The 24856-nt window shown below is 46.1% G+C and overlaps 1 protein-coding gene and 1 non-coding gene across 2 annotated transcripts; one reads left to right on the top strand and one right to left on the bottom strand.

The window, feature by feature from the left end:
- Nucleotides 1-24856, top strand: LOC119953432 (gamma-interferon-inducible lysosomal thiol reductase-like). The gene is made up of 7 exons (XM_038777709.1): nucleotides 1-205; nucleotides 5914-6093; nucleotides 7826-7900; nucleotides 10361-10456; nucleotides 16526-16678; nucleotides 18170-18238; nucleotides 24480-24856. The coding sequence occupies exons 1-7, from the start codon at nucleotides 71-73 to the stop codon at nucleotides 24543-24545; spliced, it is 774 nt and encodes a 257-aa protein (XP_038633637.1). The 5' UTR covers nucleotides 1-70; the 3' UTR covers nucleotides 24546-24856.
- Nucleotides 5301-5372, bottom strand: trnag-ucc. The gene has a single exon. It is a non-coding gene; the product is annotated as a tRNA-Gly (tRNA).

Here is a 24856-nt window from a genome sequence, read left to right as displayed (position 1 = left end):
GTGAGAGCTACAGGAAGTCACTTTAATATCCTGGTATTGCTGGGGATTGCTGAGCTTTGTTTGAAATCGGATGAGAAGAATGAGGGTTCCAGCTGTCCTGGTGTGCCTGCTGATCTGGGCAGTGAAGGAGGTTGATGCGCGGCCTCCCTGCAATTATCCTCCTTCTCAGTGGTGCAGCTCATATCAGATCGCAACTGCCTGTCAGGTAGGGTTCTGGGCTTTGAAAGCTGGTCACGTTCGTAAACTGTGATTTACGACAAAGCGGTCTCGAAACTGGAACACAATCTGAAAGCTTTTTCCAAGTGTCATATGTTTTTGCCTCTCTTTAAAAACGATTTATTGCAAAAATAGCAATTTTATTGTTCCATGATTTGTGAACCATGATGTGGAGATGCCGGCGTTGGACTGGGGTGGGCACAGTAACAAGTCTTACAACACCAGGTTAAAGTCCAACAGGTTTGTTTCAAACACTAGCTTTCGGAGCACTGCTCCTTCCTCAGGTGAATCACCTGAGGAAGGAGCAATGCTCCGTGATGTGAATCACCTGAGGAAGGAGCAGTGCTCCGAAAGCTAGTGTTTGAAACAAACCTGTTGGACTTTAACCTGGTGTTGTAAGACTTCTTACTATGATTTGGAAAGTAGCGACATATGAGCGATGAGCCTGTAGCTCAAGGCATTGCTTATAAGTTGCTCAAAATGGCCTTTTTGAAAACGGGGGATGTTATAGCTCGCAAGGATCTTTCCGGGTGGGAACAATTCTCCGCAAACTTTGCAGAATACAAACATCCCCCGTTAAGGAGGCTGGGGACCTCCAAACATTGTCTAGTTGTATGATATATAAAGTCAACCAGTTTGGCACTGGCAAAGCAGACCCAGTTAGGGATCTACCATGTGATGTGTATATAACAGTTCTTGTGAATAATCTTTGAACTACTCTGTATGAACTACTTGCAAGGATAAGGGTTCCAACAGATGGTGAGATGAAGTACAGGCAAAGTTGGGCGATGTTGCAGAGGTAGAAATGATGGTCTCAGTGATGGCAGGAATATGAGGCTGGAAGATCATCTGAGGATCAAATGTGACACCGAGATTGATAAATAATTCCCTGGGTGAAGGATGTCTTCAGTAGCTAGGGAACAGGGTTAGGAGCGGGTTGATGGAAATTTGTACTCCTCCAGCACTGGATGTCGGATAATTCAGTCGGATGGAGTCAAGAGAGTTGGTGGTGAGGCAGAGCTGGGAGTCTTCAGCGTAGATGTGAAAACTAACGCTGTGCTTTCAGGCAATATCACTGAAAGAACAGCTTGTGGATCAGAAATAGGAGGGGATAAGGATAGATCCTTGGGCGACACCAGAGGTAACAGTGCAGGAGCAGGAAGAGAAGCCTTTGCCAGTGATTCTCTGCTTATAGTTATCTAGACCAGGATGGAAGCAGGAGAGCAGTCCCACACAGCTGGACGGCAGAGGAGAATGGTGTGGTCAACTGTGTCAAAGGAGGGTGGCACGGTGGCGCAATGGTTAGCACTGCTGCCTAACCGCACCTTGGACCCGGCTTCGATCCCGGCCCTGGGTCACTATCCGTGTGGAGTTTGCACATTCTCCCCGTGCCTGCGTGGGTCGCACCCCCACAACCCAAAGATGAGCAGGGTAGATGGTTTGGCCACGCTACATTGCCCCTTAATTGGAAAAAAATAATTGGGTACTCTAAATTTATTTTTTAAAAACTGTGTCAAAGGCTACAGACAGGCCGAGAAGGGTGAGGAGAGTACATTTACCTCATGGGATGGGTCATTTTCAGCTTTGTTCAGAACTGTTTTGGTCTTGTCAAAGGGATGGCAACCTGATTGGAGAGAATCGAACAGAAAGTTCTGGGAAAGATGAAAATGGATTTTGCAACCAACAACATATTCCAAACATTTGGAGAGGAAAGGGAGGTTGTAGATTGGACAGTAGTTTGCGAGGACACTATATGCACGTGTGTGCCCGCTACCCAGGGAGTGTGCATGACCGCTACATCCTGGGACACTCTGAGTTCCCCAGCACCTTGGACCAGGCCAGGATCATGGGTTGACTCTTGGGACACAACGGGTACCTGCTGAGGTCCTGCCTGATGTTGCCCGTGCAGAGGCCTGAGACCGAGGCAGAGATTCGATTATAATAAGGCCCATGCTGCCGCCTGTGCTGTCATTGAGCGGTGAATTGGACTGTGCCAAATGCAATTCTGATGGCTGGACCGCTCGGGTGGTGCCCTGCAGTATACCCCTCGGAGGGTCTTCCGCTTTGTGGTGTTCGTCTGTGCCCGCCACAACCTGGCACAGCAGTGGGCCGACATGCTGGAGGAGGAGGAGGAAGAACACACGGCTCTGCCGCTGGTCCTCTGATCCCCCCCCCCCTCGGGGGAACAGGTTGTCCAGCCTCGCATCCACAGCATTGAGAAGCCTGGCCAGATGGGCATCCCTAAAGCGAGGCGCAGGTCTGCACTGTGCCGTGCCTGTGTGTTGACTGCGAGTGAGTGGTGAGGGAGTGTTTAAAAGCAGCTCCCCCTTGTTAGCAGTGAGGCACGAGTCTGGTGGATCAAATAGCGAGACAGCCATTAATGATGAGATGCTCGTGGGGGCGCATTTTCAGCACCAAGTGTCGTTGGAGACGGGCTACGATGTCGCCAATGTGGCCGTTGAGAAACACCCCACCCCCCCCTGAACGAGCTCAAAATGACATTTAGAAGAGTTCCCATTCAATCGCGCCTGGGGTTGTTATAGGAGATTTCATAGTCAGAGGGGGTCAGACAGACATTTTGTAACCGTTTTGTGAATCCCATAGTGTGCCATGGAGACGATGCAGAATATCCTGCAGGGGAATGGAATGAACTGGAGGCTGTGGTACACGTTAGTACCAATGACACTGAGAGGACAGGTATTGGGTGCTGAGGCCAGAATTTCGGGAACTAAAGAAGAAGTTTAAAAAGTAGGATCTCAAAGGTGGTAATCTCTGGATTACTCCCAGTGGCATGCACTAACCAGAGTAAAAAATAGGAAGCGAGGGAGATTCGATGTGTGGCTTGAGGCATGATGCAGGAGGGAGGGTTTCAGATTCTTAGGGCGTCAGGACCAGTTCTGGTGCTGGCAGAAGCTGTTCTAAAGACGTGGGTTATACCCCAACAGGACAGGGACCAAGGCCTTCTTGGGGAGATTCGTTGAGTATGGTTGGGGAGGGTTTGAACTAAATTGGCAGTGGTGCAGGCACCAGAAAAAAGAAGTAGAAAAGAGGAATAAGATGCAGAAAGTGAGAGTGTTGGACAGTACTGGAGAAGGAAGGAGCAAACTAAACTACAAAGAATAGAAATCCAGGTTTGGAATCCATGTATGTAAAAGCATTAAGTGTGGTGAATAAGGTTGACGAGCAGCAAAATGAAATGAAATGAAAATCGCTAATTGTCACAAGTAGGCTTCAAATGAAGTTACTGTGAAAAGCCCCTAGTCGCCACATTCCGGCGCCTGTTCGGGGAGGCTGGTACGGGAATTGAACCGTGCTGCTGGACTGCCTTTCAAAGCCAGCGATTTAGCCCTGTGCTGTAGCAGCATGAGAACACATTGTGGAAGCAATGATGGTAATGCAGCTTAAAGATGGTGAGGACTGAGCACTTAATATTCAAAGATACAAAGTGCTCAGAAAAGATAGAGAAGGGAAGAGGGAGATGGGGGTGACAATTTGATCTGGGAAGACATTGTAATGTTGGATGGAGAGGATGTCCTTGAAGGGAAAGTATGAAATCCATTTGGTTAAGAGTTAACAGTAAAGGAAGGGTACAATCACACTAATGGGTGTATTCTCTCCGTGAGAGGGAGGGATAGAGGAGAGAACATAGAACATTGCAGTAGGAGGCCATTCGGCCCATCGAGTCTGCACCAACCCACTTAAACCCTCACTTTCCCCATAACCCAATAACCCCTCCTAACCTTTTTGGTCACAAAGGGCAATTTATCATGACCAATCCACCTAACCCAGGTTTAATTACCCAGATATTGAAGAGGATTGTGTTAAATTAAAGGGCAAGGACAGAGGATTTCTGAAATGTGTTCAAAAAAATCTGCCTTGACCAATGTGTTCTCAGCTCATCTGGGAAGAAGTGGCTGGACCTGATCCTGAGGGATGAGCTGGACCACGTTTGTGAGGGAACAGTTGCATTATATAGGATAGAGGACCCAGAAACAGGCCATTCTACCCAACCAGCCCAGACTTGTGCTTATGCTCCACATGAACCTCCTCGCTGATACAAAGCACTCATTAAGTATTGTAGCCTTGTTCTGTGTCTCAAAGCATATATCAACCTCATTGATCCAAATAGGACCCACTCCAACTCTTACTACAAGCTGTTAGAAGATGTTGAGTTTCCTTTCATGGTAACTTGTCACTCGAGGAGCCTTGGCTTTGGTTCCTCTACCTATCCTCTTGTTGGAACGTACCTAGCCTGAACCTGAAACATCTCCTCCTTTAAGGTCACCCATTTGCTCTTGCTCTTTTCCATTAACCTTTCATCAATAATCAAACCCTTATGATCAATGGTCACTCCAGCTAATATATAAAATGAGTAACCATAGCCCCCCCGAGGACTATAGGCTGCTCCTCCCTATTGAGAGAGAGCTGACTGGTGGTGATTTAATCTGAGGGTCACCAGACCTCGGGCGAGGGGCAAGGTTCATGGATAACTTCAGCTGATATGGGAATTGAACCCACGCTGTTGGCCTCGCTGTGCATCACGAACCAGCCATCCAGCGAACTAGACTATACCAACCCCTGACCAATATACATATAGTCACCGAAGAATTCGACTGAGTATGTGGAACTCGCTCTCACAGGGGGTGGACAAAGCTAATGGTTTAAATTTGCTGAAGGGGAAACTGGGCAAGGACACAAAGGAGAAGGGTTACGATCATAGAATCTACAGTGCAGTAGGAGGCCACTCGGCCCATCGAGTCTGCACCGGCCCTTGGAAATAGCACCCCACTTAAGCCCACACCCGTAACCCAGTAACCCCACCCAACCTTTTTGGACACTAAGGGCAATTTAGCATGGCCAATCCACCTGGACATCTTTGGACTGTGGGAGGAAGCCGGAGCACCCGGAGGAAACCCACGCACACACGGGGAGAACGTGCACAGACAGTGACCCGAGCCGGGAATCGAACCTGGGACCATGTGCTAACCACTGTGCTGCCCCTATAAATTCTGAGTTAGAAACTGTTTTCCTTCCTCAGTTTGAAACTCGCGAAGAAGCGGAAGGATTTCCGATCAAATTATTACTGCGATGGCCAGGAATCGAACCTGTGTCAACTGCTTGGAAGGCAGCTATGCTCACCACTATACCACCATTGCTCTCTGATTTAGATGAGGAAAGATGGGAGGACACTCAAGTGGAGCATCAACACCAGCATGGACTGGTTGGGCCGCATGGTCTGGCTGTATATCCTCTGTAATCCCAAGAAACTTGGTTTGTATTTGCTCGGGTATAGCAGGTGGAGGGATGTTTCTGATCAAGGCCTTTACAATCACAGAATCATTATGGAGAAATCATTTCCCCTTGTGAAGGAGCCCAGAACAAAAGGGAACAATATTAAAGTTGGATCTGGGCCATCATTCGGGGGTTAAGTCACAAGGGACTTTTGCAAAAAACAGATAGTGAAACTTTGAAAATTCTGCCCTTCCTGTTTGGAGCTTTCAAGACCGGCTTGATGGGTTTTTATTTGGTAGGAAAGTGGAAGGTTGCGGAGCGTTTGCAGGTAAACAGAGTTGGGGATCGAATCTCATTGATCTCATTGAACAATGGGACAGGCTGGAGAGACTGAACTATTTTTTTCTATTCTTAAGGACAACCTGTGATATGAAACTAAAATCTGCTGTGTTCTGTCTCACATAGGTGGAACATAAATGCTTGGCGTACAAGCTGAAGAAGAAGGTTGACCCTGTTGTGATCAGCTTATACTATGAGAGCCTCTGTGAAGCATGTCGTGGCTTTCTCGTTTTGCAACTTTTCCCCACCTGGTTGATGCTGCATGACATCATGAATGTCACACTTGTCCCCTATGGAAACGCAATGGTGAAGTAAATCAATACTTATGGTAACAGAGATCAAAGGGGAGAGGTCAAAGATCAGGCAGGTAGGCCGGGGGGGGGGGGGGGGGGGGGGGGGGGGGGAGGGCAGGGAGATGAAGGCAGGTGGACTGGGTGAGGTAGAGGAAAAGGTGAGATGATGCCAGACAATGAAGGCGAGAGAGACCAGGGTCACGAGGCAATTCCATTAACTCGCAACTTTTGTACAATCTGAACTCAATCAAAAATAAAAGGGAAACTTGAGTTCTGCAGAAAACGTGCTCAGGAGACTATTCAGCCCATTCTTATCCCATTTGGTTGCATTCTTATTGACCTAATCATAGCCAGAGGGTCACTTCCTGTGTCTGGTATGAGATTTGAACCCGTATTCCCAGAGCAGCAGCCTGAGCCTCATGATTATTCACCCAGTGACACTACCACCATGCCACAGTCCCCCCCGCCCCAGCCCCTAGACTTTGTATTAATATGACCACCCCCAAGGCTAGGTTGACGGACCTGTGATGACACAGCCTATCCCTTGCTACAGTGGTAGCCCAGCACATCTCTGCAGTTGGACTCTACCATTCTGAATCCAGTCAATGGTGCTCAGCAGTTAGGCCTTCCCTAATCAGACCGAATCGGGGATTGCCAATACGTTTTGTCCCTGTTTCAAAACACTTTTGGAATTATTGAATGTTTCTGCAGAGAAAGAGGCCACTCAACCCATCGAGCTGTACTCGTTCTTTTGATAGATTAATCCAATAAACCCAGTTCCCAAAGTCCTGCAATGTTCTTTCTCTGCGAACGTTTATCCAGTTCTCTCTTGAAAGTTACTATTGAAATTGCTTCCTTCCTTTCATACATTCCAGTAAATTGTCTTCACACATTGTCCTCTGGTTACAAATCCTCTCTGCCACTGGACAAAAAACAGAACTGAAATCCCAAATCTTTGAGATGCGCAGCACGAAAGACAACAGGAGAACAGGCCATCGACCTGAAGCATTCACTCGGTTTCTCTCTCCACAGATGAAATGAAATGAAATGAAAATCGCTTATTGTCACAAGGAGGCTTCAAATGAAGTCGCTGTGAAAAGCCCCTAGTCACCACATTCCGGCGCCTGTTCGGGGAGGCTGTTACGGGAATCGAACCATGCTGCTGGCCTGCCTTGGTCTGTTTTCAAAGCTAACGATTTAGCCCTGTGCTAAACACAGGACATGCTCGGCATCGAGCAGGAAGCATTCATAAAGGGTCGAGACATGAGAAAGTCGAAACATTATGGAATGCAATGTTAGATTTTCACTCTAAGTCTGAAAAGAGAAGTGGAAGACCACAATTTCTTCATTTCTGTCATTCTGCTGATTCGGAGAATGTTGACTGACCAAGTGGAACAGAGTGACTAATGCAGGTGCTGCATTGAGATGCACTGTGCTGCGCTTTGACAGCTCTGATTAATCCACTGTTACCATTTCTGCTTTTCAGCGTATGGGATTTATTTTTAGATCCACTTCTCAATTGATATATATCAGAGCCTCTTGTAGCCTTTTCCAGACTCGCTCCCAATGGGTTTGACAAAGTGAACAGCTGAGAGACTAAGATGCAGCTCAGATTTATGTTGTGGCCTTGATTCAATGACCAAGAACCTTAGCACAGGGTTGAAGTAATTTAAACGCATGCTAGGGGGTCCTAACCGCCGTGGTCTCTGTTAATTCTGTAAATATTTTGTTGCCATCTCTTGTAGGAGAAAAATGAAAGCGGCAAGTGGATTTTCAGCTGTCAGCACGGTGAGCAGGAATGTACTGGAAACATGATTGAGGTACGTATTGACTCTGAGAATCACGCTGAAAATCCTCACATCTAATATCCTTCAGAATTTCTTTCAAAGTCTCTTTCTTTAACGTCCCCTTTGCCTTCCCAACATTTGTGTGTGATTAAGGGGGGGGGGGGGGGGGGGGGGGAATATTCCACCTTTCCCCACCCCGTGGCGTGCTTGTCGGTGGCGGGAGTGGCCAGCCATTGGCTAGCGGCAGATAGTCTGGTCCTGCCTCTGTCAATAGGATCTCCCAATCAATCCACCCCCCCCCCCCCACCTGCCACCGGGATACCCGCTGAGAATGGCTGGGACCCCCCCCCCCCCCCCCCCCCCACCTGCCACCGGGATACCCACTGAGAATGGCTGGAAACCCCGCCCCCAAAATTAAAGTCTCTAACTCCATTTCTCCCCCTGAAACTGAGCCTATCCCTTGACAAACTCCGAAGGGCTTATTAAGGAATTTCACCACTGCCTCCTTTTGAGCAGGAACCCTAAATGTTCCATCTTAATGTCTTTCTGACCTTTTGCTGGCCCCCATTCACTGCAATATTCCTGCAATGACTGACCTTCTGGACCATCCCCTCGCCTCCACCTTTGATGCCCTCGCCCCATTCAAACCATTACTCAGTCTCACCTTGGTCGTTCCTCCTACAATGAGCCTCGTTTCCGCTCCCTTAAGTTCAAGGGCTGCGAACCTGAATATTCATTGGGCCAGCTGGGTTCAGCCTGTCCCCAACAGATTTGGCTAAACTACATAACTCACCATCAGGTCCAGCTGACTTCCACTGCTTATTATTGTCGGGTCATCCTTGAATGCTGAGATAATCTCAGCTTTCCATTTCCAGCATAAACCAACATCTAATCATATCCCGTCACCACCTGCCCGTCCATCCCCTCCACCCTCACCTGCTTCACAGCGCCGGGGTCCCAGGTTCGATTCCCGGCTTGGATCACTGTCTGTGCGGAGTCTGCACGTTCTCCGTGTGTCAGCGTGGGTTTCTTCCGGGTGCTCCGGTTTCCTCCCACAAGTCCCGAAAGACGTGCTGTTAGGTAATTTGGACATTCTGAATTCTCCCTCTCAGTACTCGAACAGGCGCCGGAATGTGGCGACTGGGGGCTTTTCACAGTAACTTCATTGCAGTGTTAATGTAAGCCTACTTGTGCCAATAAAGATTATTATGATTATGAAAGTGCCTGACCAACTCTCGCTTCCCCAACTACAGGCCATCAGGGCTTGCCAACTCAGGAACTCCTCTCCCAGAAGATTGTGCTTGAGCACGCAATGCAGACCCTTGCGGGTTTAGGGCCGCCTCCTAAAAATAAACCTAATTTTAAAAAACTATCGTAAGATTCTACCCGTTGTTTTCAGGTCCAGCCACAAACCTCACCTCTGAGCTCTCAACTCCATCCCTCTCTCTCATGCTGGCCTGTTTAGTCTTAAAGGTTTAGCTTCTGACCCCACTCTCTCGCCATCATCAATGTCGCCTTGAGCATTGGCCAGCTCTGCCCCTGCCTCAGCTCAGCTGCATCTGAAATTCTCACACATGTTTCCTCCATTCTCAACCGTTCCAATACTTCCCTGGCCAGCCCACACCTTCCACCGGCCATAAACTTCAGCTTATCCAAATCTCGACTAACTTGCACGAAGACATGTTCATCCTTCACCCCTGAGCTCATTGATCTCCACTGGTTCCTGGTCCAGCCACACCTTAGTTTGAAATTCTCACCCTTGTCTTCAAATCACTCCACGGCATTGCCCCTCCCTATCTCTGTAACCTCCTACAAACGTCTGAGTGACCTGGACTCTTTTGCATTCCCGATTTTAAATTCTCTGCCATTGGCGGCTGTCCCTTTGACTGCCTGAGACCTAAGCTCTGGAATTCTCTCTCTTAACCTATCCACCTCTCCACACCTCCCTCTGTCTTTAAGATAGTCCTGACGTCCTTCTTTGTCCAAGTTTTCGATAATTTATCCTAACATCTCCTTAAGCGACTCAGCGTCAAATTCTGTTTGATAATCACTCCAGTGAAGCACCTTGGGATGTTTTACCGGTTTAAAGGTTCTATATAAATGCAAATTGTTTTGAAACTTGTTTTGGGCTCCATTAATAATCTCTGATTGGCTCATTTAAAAGTGACAGAAGTCTTTAAGAAGAACAGGCCTAATCCTGAATGCAACTGAATTCATTTTATATATTCCCGAACTGAGACGTGACACTAAATTAGAGTTTAGGACTATTTTAAACCTCTGTAATCTGCAACAATGTTTTAGCACACCCAGTGCTCGTCCTTGATCTGAATCATATGCCAGTTCACCCATTAGCCTGGCCTCCCCCAACTCCAGAAGCAACTGCATTCGACTAGCCACTATCTGCGGGCAACTGAGCATGAGTCTAGAATTAATGCTGCTCTGTACGATGATTGAACTATCCTTGTAATTGTTTCTTTGCTGTTTGATTTCCAGACCTGCCTTATGCAAACTCTCAAGGACCCCTTTCGATACTTCCCCGTCATTTTCTGTATGGAATCAGGAGACAATGTGCTTGCTGCTGCTCAGCTGGTGAGTGTCAGTAACTAATGCGGTTACATATGGTTAGACGTGTGGTTAGACATGGCCAGACACAACCCCTCCCTTCCCAGACAGGATAGTGGGAGAGCTCCCTGCTCTCGCACCTTGATATAACATCTCAATAACGTAACGTTTGGCACTGCAGCGCTTCCTCAGTGCTACTCCACCGACTTGAGAAACTCCAATTCGCTCTCCCCAAATGATGCCCGACCTGCTGAGTATTTCCAACACTTTCTACATTGCTGTTAGGTGACATGAGGGAAAGAGGGACTAAACCCGGGGATCATCCCTGGTTTAATGAAAGGTGCAGGAGGGCATGCCAGGAACAACACCAGGCACACCTCAAAATGAGGTGGCAGTCTGGTGAAGCTACGACACAGGACTCCTTCCGTGCCCAAACAGCTGAGGCAGAATGCCATAGACAGAGCAAAGCGCTGACGTAACTAATGGATCAGATCAAGGACACAATCTGTCGGCCATGCGGCACCCGTAAAGCAGTGCGCCGCAGTGCAACGTGGCCGGTAGATGCTGGGAGATCCCCCTTCTGGACGTCTCGCGAGACGTTGTAATGTGAACACGTTTTGGCGCAAGACAGCTAGTCTCACTCTCTAATATGCAGTTCACTGAGGTAACCACGGCGTTGGGATCAATCCTCTTCGCCTTGGAGACCTTGGGCGAGTGACGTTCAGTGCTGGTCTCCACAAACGGGGACCAGATGTAACGGCGCTCATGGGGTTCTCCCAGGGGTTCAGAAGCCCCCCGTGTCGTGTTAGGACCACTGGTATAACACTGGCTGCAGCTTAGATCAGAAAGATACTCCAGACCTTGAAGTTTGTTCAATCAGGTTTGTTGAACTAATAGCACAGTTAGCACAGTTCTCTGTGAGTTCGACTCTCTGCTAACTTAAGTGTGGTTACTCTGTCTGACTGAACCAGACTAGCTCTTAGCCACGTGGTGAGGGTGTGAGATTGTAACAACACCCTTGACTGACTCTCTAGAGTCTAGATGTTCATCAGTGGAAAGAGGCGGAGTGTCGGTGCCTCGTGTCTTTTATAGTCAGATCTCACCCCCAAGTGTCCTGCCTGCTTATTGGTCATGTCCTGTTCTCTGTGTCCATTAGCTGCTTGTCTGTGCCTGCCTGTATATCATTATGTGTGTGTCTGCATATCAAGACACCCAGGTGCTTACCCTATGGGTAGGGTGGCATCCTGGTACTGCTGGTGCCACCTGGGTACCCTGGCATTGTTGGCCTGGCACTGTCCAGGTGGCACTGCCAGGATGCCAGGCTGGCATTTTTCACGACGGTGATCGGGCCTGTGGGGGTGCATTGTACAGGTGTGGGGGGATGCAAGGAGGCCTGGGGACCCCCAGATAGTGAATTGGGGCTTGGAGGGTTCAGGGGACGAGTCGCAAGCTCGAGAAATCAAATATTGGCATCCCGATCCTGCTCCTGATCCCTTGCTGCACTGAGGAGGTCCAGAGCTCCTCGGACCAGACAACTGGGCTGAGTGCGGTCTAGGGCACACGTTCCTCGCTGAGGCCCAATATCTAACCACATGGACGTTGGATAACAGGGTGTTTCTTGGTGCTAAATGCACTTACTATGGGACTCTGTTCCTATTTGGTTAGATCAGGCCCCAGAGCTCTGCAGTCTGCCACATCCAGTCGCAATAGTGCAGTCTGCCACATCCAGTCGCAATAGTGCAGTCTGCCACATCCAGTCGCAATAGTGCAGTCTGCCACATCCAGTCGCAATAGTGCAGTCTGCCACATCCAGTCGCAATAGTGGTAGACAATTAATACATTTTCCACCCGAGGAGCTTGATCCTTCACTCCCCCTCCCTCCACAATGTCTCCCCCAGTGCCTCCTACAATCTGCCTGGTGCTTCAGACCTCCTACAACATTGGAACAGGAAGGTTCGCGACTGTTTCTGCAAAGTTGCAACAGGAAGTGGGGGGGGGGGGGGGGGGGGAAGGTAACCTGAAACGTTCTGTGACTACATTGACCTCTTCCTGAACTCTGCATTAAAGGTTTTGGTCACCTTGCTTCCCCTTCCTCAACCACAGCACCTGTGCCTTGAGCTTCTAGGTGGCTACCTCAGCTTCCTGATCCAATACCAGACAGCCAGTTGTTCCTTCTCACTACTGCTCATGTTCTGGACTTGGTGAATGTGGGGGGTGAAGTTGACACTGGAACTGCTGATTCTAACAGACTTCAGTTTACCTGAGAATGGAGCTTTACGAACCTAAAATAACAGTGTCCAAGGTTTTAAAAACAAGGGTGGCGCTGAGTCCAGAGGTGGCGATTTTCGGGGTGTCGGAGGATTCGGGAATCCAGGAGGAGAAAGAGTCAGACGTTCTGGCCTTTGCTTCCCTGGTAGCCCGGAGACGGATTGATGAACCATCAATCGAACGCGAGACGAGTTGCTGTACAAAAGTTAGGCTTTAGTAAGCTAGAAGTTAGCCCTGCGGTCGACTACAGTAAATGTGGACGACCGCCGGCCGTTCTGACTATTTATACCTCGGTATGGAGGCGTGGTTAACTCAGCCTCTCGACCAATCGGAGAGCCGTCACATGACTGGTCTCAACCAATCAGTCGAGAGGCACATGACCGACCAGGGCCAATGGTAAGCCGGTGTTCTGCACCAATGGCAGACAGCTATGCAAATCATACCACCACACGGATACTATTAGATTGGAGGGACTCAAAGCCCCCGAATTCGGAGACCTGGCTATCGGACATGGCTAGCTTTCTCTGTATAGAGAAAATTAAGTTCGCTTTGAGAGGGTCACTGTTAGGGTTCGCCCGGAGGTGGCAGCTGTTCGTCGACTTCTTTGCGGAAAATTAATCATCATCAGACGGGGGGATGGGGGGAGTAGTTTAGGTTAGAGTAGGGGGGTAATAATGGTGGGACCTGCACGGAAGGTAAACGGCTTTTGCCTTCGGTTTCCTTATGGTTTTGCCTTATGGTTTCGTGTATATTGTTTATTTTGTTGTTACTATACCAAAAATACCTCAATAAAATGTTTATTAAAAAAAAATAACAGTGTTTGAAAGAAACTGTTTGCAGCTTACAAGGAATGCTGCATTCTTTGCATATAGAACATTTTGTAAGGATTAGGGTTTTGACGTATAAAACCCTTCTAATTAAAAACAAAGCTCTTTATTTTTAACACTGAGGTCCTCAGTGTGTTTCACTTACGAGGTACGAATGACTGATATTTGTTAATTAAGCAGAATTTATTAAGTTAAATGTAAATATACTTAACAAGAACCAGTGAAAACAGTGTGGATGGCTGGTTTAGCTCAAGTGGCTGGACGGCTGGTTTGTGATGCAGAGCGACACCAGCAGCGTGGGTTCAACCCCTGTACTGGCGGAGGTTATTCGCAAAGGCTCCACCTGAGGTGTGGCGATCCTCAGGTTAGATAACCACCAGTCAGCTCTCTCCCTCAAAAGGGGAAAGCAGCCAATGGTCATCTGGGACTATCCTCAAGAGCCTGGGATTCATTGGATGCTGACAGCACAGCTGAATTCTGCTTACTTCTGTCTCAGAAGAAATATATAAATGAAGCAATGATAAAACTGTGCCAACAAGGACACTAATTCTAGAACTCCACAACTCACTATTCCGCACAGTTTTTTGGGAATGGTCCAAATTCGCCGCTTCCGCTGGCCATCTTCTCGTGTCACCCCACCATTCCATACCCTGCTCTAAGGGTCATTAACTGAGACACAGCTTTATCGCTTACTTCTGAGCACAGAAGTTTACATTCCATTGCAAACAAATCACATATTCCCTCTTGATATAAAATAGTCATAAACAAAGTCATATTCTCTTGTTAACAGAGTTAGGGTTAAATTCTCCGCCTCGCACTGCCGGTGGCGGAGTTACGGATGAGATGGAGAATCCAGCGGTTGCGAGAACAGGATGGGCGTCTGTCGCCAACCCGTTTCTGATGCTCCAGCACCCCCCCCCCCCAAACCCCCGCTGGTATTGGGATTGAGGTTCGTGGCTTACGCCAGTGGGAGGATGCAAATGGGTCATTAAGACCAGTGTGCATCCACTTACTCTCTTTAAGGGGTAACTCTTTAAGGGAGTAGGACTTCAAAGTCCACCTGAGGGCCATCCTCCCCTCCTCCCCTACAAAGTAAGACCCACCCAACCCACATCCACCAGAAACCCCTTAAATAAGGAGACCTCCAAGTCCCCTAAATAAAAAGACCCCCAGAATATAGAGACCGCCCACAGAACCCCCAGAAAAGAGATCCTATCAGGAAACCACCCCCAGAAGGGAGACCCCCTGTCTGGAAACCCCCCAGAAGGTAGACCCACTGTCTGAAAGCCCCTCAGAAAGGAGACCCCCCTCTATAGAAGCGCACCAGTAAAAACATCCCCTGTCAGGAAGCCTCCCAGAAGAAAGACCTCCTGACAGGATGCCCTTCTAGAAGAAAGGTCCCCTGTCAGGAATGCCTCAGGAAGCCCCCCCCCCCAGAAGAGGGACCACTGTCTGGAAGCCCCCAAAGAAAGACCCCCTGTCAGGAATACCCCTGGAAGCCCCCCCCCCCCCAAAAGAGGCACCCTTGTCTGGAAGCTTCAGGCAGAGGCAGTGAAAAAAATCACTGCTTTAACACTCACCTGGGCAATACACCTGCTGGCTCAGACAGAGGAAGCAGCACTTGTCAATTCCTGCAAAGAGAAAACCAGTCAGCTGTGCTTAAATGCCCTCAGATCTCTAATCGGCAAGCTATTCATAAAATTCTCTTTGATATTGACTTTACTGGGCTGTGATTGACAGCTCCCACACACCACAACTGTCAGAATTGCTCCATTCATCTTCCTTCATGATTGAGTAAATCTGAAGTGCACGAACCGCAATGTTTATAAACACCAAGCTTTGATTGACAGCTCCTGGACCACTTCAAACAGAATTAAGTGCTTTCTAATCACCTCCCTTCATGGTTGAATATGGCGAGGGACGCATTTACACCATTTTAGGGGTGCTGGAGGATCCCGTTTTGGCGCCGGAGGCTATTTTCCGCCCAATCGCATTTCACAAATTTGGCGTTGGCCGACTGTGAATGTCGCCCAACATATCAATTAAAGAAGTGGCTTGTAGTTGGTTTAAACATAAGGGGCGGGATTCTCTGTTTTCCTGACGGCGTGGAGCTGCCCATAATGGGAAAGCCCATTGGTCAGCTAGTGGGACGGAGAAACCTGCCCAATGTGTCACCCTAAGTTCATTGCTGTTAAATATCCCCTTCAAAGCAGAAAAACCCTTGACTTCAGACTTTAGAGCACCAATGGAGTCATAGGCTGGAATTCTCTGGTCATTGGGATTCACTTTTCCCGTTGGCAGCGCACCCCTGCCAATGCGTTCTGTAGGAAATCTCATTGACAAACTGAGGGGGGGATAGAATCCAGCCACCAGCGAACAGCGCACGGCCGAGAGACACGTGGCTGGGGAACCGGATAATCCCGCCATAAATTTATCAAGTGTTGCTCCTCGCAAACAACGGTTTCCCTGTTCCCCAATTCCCTCGAGTGTTAATTGTCAAACAGAAATTCAGCCTGACCACTTTAAAAATGGCTAACTTAAAACTTCCTAAACATTAGGAAGGCATTAGGGGGCAGCAGGGTAGCATGGTGGTTAGCATAAATGCTTCACAGCTCCAGGGTCCCAGGTCCGATTCCCGGCTGGGTCACTGTCTGTGTGGAGTCTGCACGTCCTCCCCCTGTGTGCGTGGGTTTCCTCCGGGTGCTCCGGTTTCCTCCCACAGTCCAAAGATGTGCGGGTTAGGTGGATTGGCCATGATAAATTGCCCTTAGTGTCCAAAATTGCCCTTAGTGTTGGGTGGGGTTACTGGGTTATGGGGATAGGGTGGATATGTGGGTTTGAGTAGGGTGATCATGGCTCGGCACAACATTGAGGGCCGAAGGGCCTGTTCTGTGCTGTACTGTTCTATGTTCTATTAGTCCACCCTGTACAAACTTCCTCAATGTGATACCATTATCAAAATATGTTCAAAGTTACAACTCTACCTTTTTGATCTCTGCAGTGCCTCAAGGTCTACGAGCCCGATGTCCAATGGGCCAATGTTGAAAGCTGTGTTAATGGTGATCTTGGAAACAAGCTGATGCACCACAATGCGGAACTAACGAGAGCACTAAATCCACCACATAAATATGTTCCCTGGATCCTAGTCAATGGGGTAAGTTGGAGAGATGTACCCTGCTCAAGATAGCAATGTATCAAACTTGTAAACCGCTTTCACGCGGCTCAGACATAGAACCATGCAGAAGTGAAGGCACAGAAAGAGGCCATTCAACCCATCGTGTCTGCGCCGGCCCAAAGGAGGAAAATAAGAAACTAGCCGCTCATTTTAATATCGTTTCCCTGCCCCTGGTCCGTAGCCTTGCAGATTACATTACTTCAGATGCAAATCTTAAATGTGTTTAATGTTTCAGTCCCAGCCACCCACTTCGGCTGCGAATTCCAGAGGCCCAGCATCCTCTGAGTGAAAAGATTTTTTCTCATGTCCTCTCTAATCTTTCTACCAATCACCTTAAATCTGTTCCCATGGTAATTGACTCCTCACCAAGGGGGAAAGACGTCTTTCCTATCTATCCTGTCTAGGCCCCTCATAATTTTGTACACCTCAGCCTTTCTTATCTCAGGAAAACAACCCGAGCTTATCCAATTGCTCCTCGTAGCTGCAATTTTCAAACCCTGGAAACATTCTTGTAAATCTTCTCCGTGCGCACTCCTGAACAATTGTGTCCTTTCTGTAATGTGGTGACCACAACTATGAACAAGCCTCCAGCTTGTTGGCCGAAACCAGCGTTGTATACAGTCCACCATTACATCCCTGCTTTGGTATTCAATACCTCACCCCACAAAGGAAAGTATTCCATATGCTTTCTTGACCACCAAATCCACCTTCACGGACCTGTGGATTGCAACCCAAGGTCTCGCACTTCCTCGACCCCTCTCGCTCTCCTCCTGTTTATTGAGCATTCCCTTGCTTTATTTGTCCTCCCCAAATGTATTACCTCACACTTTCCTGCATTAAATTCCATTTGCCACCTATCTGCCCACTTAATCAAACCACTGATATTCTGGAGACCGTTATCCTCTTCATTATTAACTAATGGCCATTTTTTTTTGCATGATGCGCGAATTTCCTGATTGTGCCTCTCACATTTAAATCCAAATCCAAAACATGTCTAAAGGGGAATGAGATTGCATTTCCCATCTAAAGCACTGGACTCCAGTCACTGCTAATTTCGGGCTTCCTTATTCGGAGATCTTTCTTTTTTATTCCCCAATTAAGGGGCAATTTAACGTGACCAACCCACCTACCTTGCACATCTTTCTTTGGGCTGTGGGGGTGCGACCCATGCCGACACGGGGAGAACGTGCAAACTCTACATGGACAGTGACCCAGGGCCGGATGATCGAACCAGGGTTACAAACTTTCTTCCTACCGCCCTCCCCATCCCAATCCTGCAGCCCCTTGCTGCTGGCCACATGCCTCCTCCCCTGCTGACGTCACACTCACCACCTATCTCCTATCGGAATGTACTCTCCTCCATGATTCTGAAAGAGTGAAAATCTAAAATGAAATCCTTGAGCTCTTTATTTTTGAGAATTCTCATTGAGGCATTCTGTTGTGATGTTCAACTCCCAATCTCTTTTACAGAAACACACTGAAGACTTGGAGATGCAGGCTGTGAATTCGCTCTTCAATCTAGTTTGTAGCACTTATTCGGTGAGTGACCCATTTCCTGAATCTCGAAGGGCCGTATCACAAAATTTTGCTAGTTTCCTCAAACATGTGAAATGGGTAATGTTTCACCATGTCCGATGGTTTGAGGTCTTAATGGTTTGCCACCAGCTCTTCAAAGGCCTTGGAATCCGGGCCACATGATGCTTTTTATCACGCTGAAGGTGGGGGCTCCACAGGCAGTCAAGAATATTACTGTCTGTCGCTCATCACCGCTTAAGCGTTAGCCCTGAAAAACTATCGCACATTCTTGGCGTATTGCAGCCAATCCTCCCCGCTAGCCTCAAATACATCAAGTCTTCCAAAGAGCGGCATTTTGAAATTGGTGCAAATCATAATCGGGTAGCGCATTAGGAGATGACCGTTCTTTCAACAGTTAGCAGCGCCAAGTGTAGCTCCACTTTTATCCTCATCGCCAATTTAGTGGCCACAGAGGAGTCCAAGCAAGAAGAATCAGTCAAAGCTGATCTATCAAAACTGGCTAGTCCAGGTTGACCTAGATCAAACCTAGATTTGTCCAAGAGCAGTTTACTTCATCCTATTCTCCTTCTGTCTGCTTCAAGAGAACTTACTTCCAATGTCAAGCAGCCTTTTTCGTTGTGGATTTGTGCAATCATTTTGCGCATCTGCCCTCCCAATAATATCATCTTCAACCACTAGCTCTCCTGAGGGAACTTTAACATGGATCAGGAGATTGGAAATTTCAGCTCCAGTGTTCAGCTTCTACAGTGACGTCTTCCTCTGAATATGGAAGCACCTAGACACTGTCATCTCACTGTCACTGTGGAAGGAACTAGGAAACAACACTGAGAAGCTGACCTAACAATCATAGAATCCCTACAGTGCACTCCTGCCCCCCCCCCCTGCCCTGTGGAGGATCTACCACCTGAGGGCCAACCATCTGAACTGTGGCCATCTGGAATGGCCACTTACAAAGGATCCCGGGAAATATGGCCACTTACAAATGTTATGGGCCAGGGTTTAGAGAACCCTAAAGTGTATCATGGAGTTCACCTGACCCACAACGTTTAATAGATTGTGGTACGGGGAGCACACGGCCCACTCTACAGGTGTGGTACAGCAGAAATGGAAAAGTATTTTTTAAAGCAAAACAATGTTTATTCTATGAACTCAAGTTAACCTTTTTGAAACATACAGTGAACATCTTAGCAACCATCAATTCCAATACAACTCCCCAACGAATACAACACCAAGTAATCCTTAATAACTTACCAAACAACATCCAGAAGACAGACAAAACACCTTTTAACAGAAGCACATTAGGTTTACATTCACTTCTGAGAACATTCATAATTTTGAATTCACCAAATGATCAAGAGATAGTTTTTTGATGGCAGAGAGAACAGCAGTACACCTGCTCTGTCTGGCTTCAGCTCCAACGCTGAAAACAAAACTAAAACACACCCTGCAGAAAACAGCCTAAAACTAAAGTAAAAAGCTGACAGCCCAGCTCCACCCACACTCTGACATCACTGTAGTAGTAAACACCCATTTCTTAAAGGTACTGTCACTACAGCTATTTATATACACACCCATTTATAAACACTCATTTCTTAAAGGTACTCTCACTACAGATACATATATACACACTCCCGTACCAGCCTCCCCGGACAGGCGCCGGAATGTGGCGACTAGGGGCTTTTCACAGTAACTTCATTGAAGCCTACTCGTGACAATAAGCGATTTTAATTTTTCATTTCATAACATCCCCCAAGAAAAAAACCCATCAACTTCAAGATGGTTTCATTTTTCACCTTTTCACCATTCTTTAAGAAATGAATACAGTAAACATACTTTTTTGTTTCAAAAAAACAACACACGCAAACAGATGTAATAATATAGTCCATTTTTGTTCTTCTTCCTCCAACTGAAATCCTTCTCGATTGACAGTGTCTTTGAACAAGAAGGTCTCTGCACGATCCGTCCATTTCTCTACGCCTCGGCATTTCTCTTTAAAGTTGGATACTTTAGTTCAATCTGATCACAGAGTCCCTTGTAATTCTCCAGCACATGAGAATTGGTGATCACAGCTTTCAGGCAGTCAAATGCCTGTTGAAAGTCCGTTGTCCACTGAAATTTTTGACGTTTCTTCAGCAAGTCCATCACATGGAGCAATCACGCTACAAAACTTTTGCACAAACGTTCGATCAAATCCATTCATGCCAAGAAATCGCATTATTTTCCTTCGTCTTGAGGGTATTGAAAACTCCTCAATAACTGTTAGTTTCATACACCGTGTCACCATTCGACCCTGTCCGATTGTATGGCCAAGGAAAGTGACTTGGGCTTTTCCAAATTCACTTTTGGCTAGGTTTATCACCAAACCCACCTCCTGAAGTTGATCTAATAACTTCATCAGATGTTTTAAATGTTCTTTCCATGTCTGGCTGAAAATTACCAGATCGTCGGTGGATACCGCACAATTGGGTAATCCTGAAACAACTTTTGAAAACCGTTGAAATGTGGCTGGGGCGTTTTTCATGCCAAATGGCATGACTTTGAATTGGTATATACCATCTGGAGTTACAAAAGCTGAAATCCCCTTCGCCCTTTCGGATAAAGATACCTGCCGGTAACCTTTAAGCAAATCCAGTTTTGAAATAAAGTTGATTGTCCCACCTTCTCAATGCAATCCTCCAAACGTGGGATAGGATAAGAGTCCATTCTTGTAACTGCATTAACCTTTCTGTAGTCCACACACAACGTTGGGTACCGTGTGGTTTTGGTACCATCACTATAGGTGAGCTCCATTGGCTTCAACCCACGTCAATTATGCCATTTTTAAGCATACTCTCAATCTCTTTGTTAACCTGTGCCAATTTTAAAGGGTTAAATCTGTTTGGATGTTGGTTGATTGGAACAGCATTTCCCACATCGACATCATGTATAGCCATTTTAGTACTTCCCAATTTATCTCCACAAACTTGCCCATGTGATATCAATAACTCATTCAAGTCAGTCCGTTTTTCCTCTGGAAGGTAACTCAACAATTTATCCCAATTTTTAAGACCATCCTCGCTTTCCAATTTAATTTGAGGTATGTCAAATTCACAGTCATCTGGATTTGGTTCGTCACTTTCAGTTAGAATCATTAAAACCGCCTCCTTTTTCTCTCCTTCCCTCCTTCCCTTTCAAAGTACCTTTTCAGCATATTCACATGACACACTCGTTGAGTTTTCCTTCTATCCGGTGTTTTTACCACATAATTCACCTCACTTAATTCCTTTCAATCTGATAAGGTCCACAAAACCTAGCTTTTAAAGATTCCACTACCACTGGTAACAATACTAAAACTTTATCTCCACTGGCAAACTTTGGATCTCTTGTCCGCTTCACCACATGTTGTGCAACTTTTAAATGTTGTCTAGCCAATTCACCTGCTCCATTTAAACGTTCCCTAAAATTTGACACGTAATCCAATAATGTAAGTTCCGATTTCTCACTCACCAATTTTTCCTTAATCAATTTAAATGGTTCTCTTACCTCATGACCAAAAATTAGTTCAAAAGGACTAAATTTGGTTGACTCATTAGATTCATCCCTAATTGCAAACAGTACGAATGGAATTCCTTTATCCCAGTCCTCTGGATAAACTTGACAAAATCCCTCAACATTATCTTTAATGTTTGATGCCACCTTTCTAACACTCCCTGCGATTCTGGGTGTACGCAGTTGATTTAAATTGTTTTATTCTTAAACTATCCATAACTTCTTTGAATAACCTCGAGGTAAAATTTGATCCCTGATCCGATTGTATTTCTGTGGGTAGTCCATATCTAGTAAAGAATTTAAGTAACTCCTCCACAGTCTTTTTAGCTGTAATATTACGTACTGGAATGGCCTCTGGAAACCTAGTAGACACATCCATTATCGTCAAAAGATATTGATTCCCACTTTTCATTTTCGGAAGCGGTCCAATGCAAGCGATTAGGACCCTTGTAAAAGGTTCCTCAAATGCTGGAATGCATATTAAGGGTGATGGTTTTATCACTGCTTGAGGTTTCCCTATCACTTGACATGTGTGACATGATCAACAAAATTTAACTCCATCTTTATGTAGTCCAGGCCAATAAAAATGTTTCTGGATTTTAGCTGGAGCTTTCCTTATTCCCAAATGACCTCCCCACTGGTACCTCATGTGCAACTCGCAACACCTCCTTTCTATACCCTACCGGCAATACTACTTGATGAACTTCTGCCCACTTTTCATCCGCCTGCATATGTAAAGGTCTCCATTTTCTCATCAAGACATCACTTTTACGGTAATAACACTCTGGTGTACTCTCAGATCCCTCTTCCGTATATGCTTTCTGATATATCCATTTTATTTCTACATCTTTCTGTTGTAACTCCGCCAATTTTCCTGAACTTATAAATATCCGCCTCATCCTCCACCTGTTCTTGTTCTTTTTCAACTGTCTGATCAAATCGTTTCTGATAATTGCATTTCAACTTCATCTTCACTCTTTGATTTCTCCTCTTGTCTTAACCTGTGACTTTGCAACATTTGTTACCACACAATCCAGAAAAATCCCAGGGTAATCATCCTTCAACACTTCAGTTGTCTGATTTTCCACTGGCTAATCAACCACAGTAGGCATCACTCTCCTCTGTAATCCAGCTATATCATTACCCAAATTAAACTGTATTCCTGGACAAGATCATTTCTCTATTACTCCTACTACCACTTCACGACACTTCACTGGACTTACCTTATATAATTGAACACTAATCCTCTCACCCTGAATTCCACATATTACCACCTTTTCTGGCAACATTCTTCCCAAACTACTTAACTCCTCATCTCTTACCATTAAAGATTGACTAGCTTCCGTATCTCTTAAAATTGTGACTTCTTTACCTGCTCCTCCTGATACACAAGAGTAAACTTTACCCACACAAGCAAATTCTTTAAAGAGATCTGGCACCTTCTTATCTATCACCTCTTGATCAGGCTGTGCAATCTTTTGCTCCTCCTTCGCTTCACTTGGGCTTTCCTTTACCACTTTAACAAACTCCACTGTCTTATCCTGTTTTACCACATCAGCCTTCCCAGTGCTTTTCTTCAACCACCAATATGGTGGCTTTACATTAGTCAAAACATTTGAAACTTTTCATTTCTTTTCCACCCTGCTGGATTTCTTTTTGATTTCTTTTTGAATCTGAGGTACACTCTCCTTATTATCTCCCATCAGATCACCGTTACCTTTACCACTTGAGTGTTTCTCATGTCCCCAGTTTCTATCCCTCACCGGCTGAAACTGATGTCGGAAACCAAGCTTTGATTTATGAACTAATTCATAATCATCTGCCATTTATGCTGCTAATCTCGTAATTTTAACCCTCTGCTCTTCCACATGAGTTCTGACTACATCAGGAATTGAATTTTTAAACTCCACCAAAAGTATAATTTCTCCGAGAGCGTCATACATTTGGTCTATTTTCAAAGCCCTTATCCACCTATTAAAATTACTCTGTTTGAGCCTTTCAAACTCCATGTATGTTTGACCAAATTCTTTCCTTAAATTTCTAAACCTTTGTCTGTAGGCTTCAGGCACCTAAGGTTCATATGCACCTAAGATGGATTTTTACACCTCCTCATACGTCCCAGATACCTCCTCCGGTAGTGATGCAAACACTTCACTAGCCCTGCCTATCAGCTTTGTTTGAATCGGTAATACCCATATGTCCTGTGGCCATTTCATTTGTTTAGCCACCTTCTCAAATGAAGTGAAAAAAGCTTCTACCTCCTTCTCATCAAACCATAGTGCGTCCACTATGACGCTCTTTCTCACTATGACGCTCTTTCTCACTATCCTCGTCACTATTATCCAACTGTACGTTTCCCTTTACACTTGCCAATTTTAATTGGCTGTCATGTTTCATGGCCATTTTCTGAAATTCAAACTCTCTCTCTTTATCTTTTCCCTGATCTGTATCTCACTTTCTTTTTCTTTTTGCTCTCTATCTCCTTCATATTCAAGCTGCTTTAATTCTTTCACATGTTCCATTTGTTTAATCATTTTGATCCCCAAGAATTCATCCTTGGACAAATTTGGGAAGTTGTTTGAAAGATGCATTAATTCTACAGTTCTTCAGGTATTGCTGTTGTCATAAAGGCAAGTGCCTGATATGTTGGTCATGAATAGGTTGTGATTTTCGTGCTGTGCTATATTGCATTAATTGAGCATTGTTTTGTCTGCAGGGTAAGAAGCCAGCGGCCTGTGCAAAAGCTGAAGGAACAACGTCATTCCCGAAATGCATGATCTAGTCATGGCTGCACAATGACTCCAGCCAAACTCCCCTCTGGCCATGGCTCCAATGTGTTTACATTTTATTGTCTGGATGGGATAGCAGGTGTAACTGTGGTCTGAAACGTGTGATACGTGACTGGGCAGCATACATTTTAACTGCTTCAGTTTTCTACAGAACATTGCTGGAGTTCTGGAGAGCTTTTATTTTTCCTGGGCAGTAGGAACCCAAACGCTGTATTTTCTTTCTCCTTACTATTTCTTTACGCAAGTTGTCTTTCACGAAACAAAAGCAAAATACTTCAGATGCTGGAAATCTGAGTTTTTTTTT

The sequence above is a fragment of the Scyliorhinus canicula genome, chromosome 18 (genome assembly GCF_902713615.1).
Source record: "Scyliorhinus canicula chromosome 18, sScyCan1.1, whole genome shotgun sequence".
NCBI lineage: Eukaryota > Metazoa > Chordata > Chondrichthyes > Carcharhiniformes > Scyliorhinidae > Scyliorhinus > Scyliorhinus canicula.
Note: the sequence above shows the minus strand (reverse complement) of the source record. Positions and strands in the feature narration are given on the sequence as shown.

Bases quoted from the DNA above. Each gene is read 5' to 3' on its own strand.
- LOC119953432 (XM_038777709.1), top strand. From the start codon at position 71: ATGAGAAGAATGAGGGTTCCAGCTGTCCTGGTGTGCCTGCTGATCTGG. The intron at 206-5,913 runs GTAGGGTTCTGG...TGTCTCACATAG, and splicing joins AGATCGCAACTGCCTGTCAG to GTGGAACATAAATGCTTGGC. The intron at 18,239-24,479 runs GTGAGTGACCCA...TTTTGTCTGCAG, and splicing joins TAGTTTGTAGCACTTATTCG to GGTAAGAAGCCAGCGGCCTG.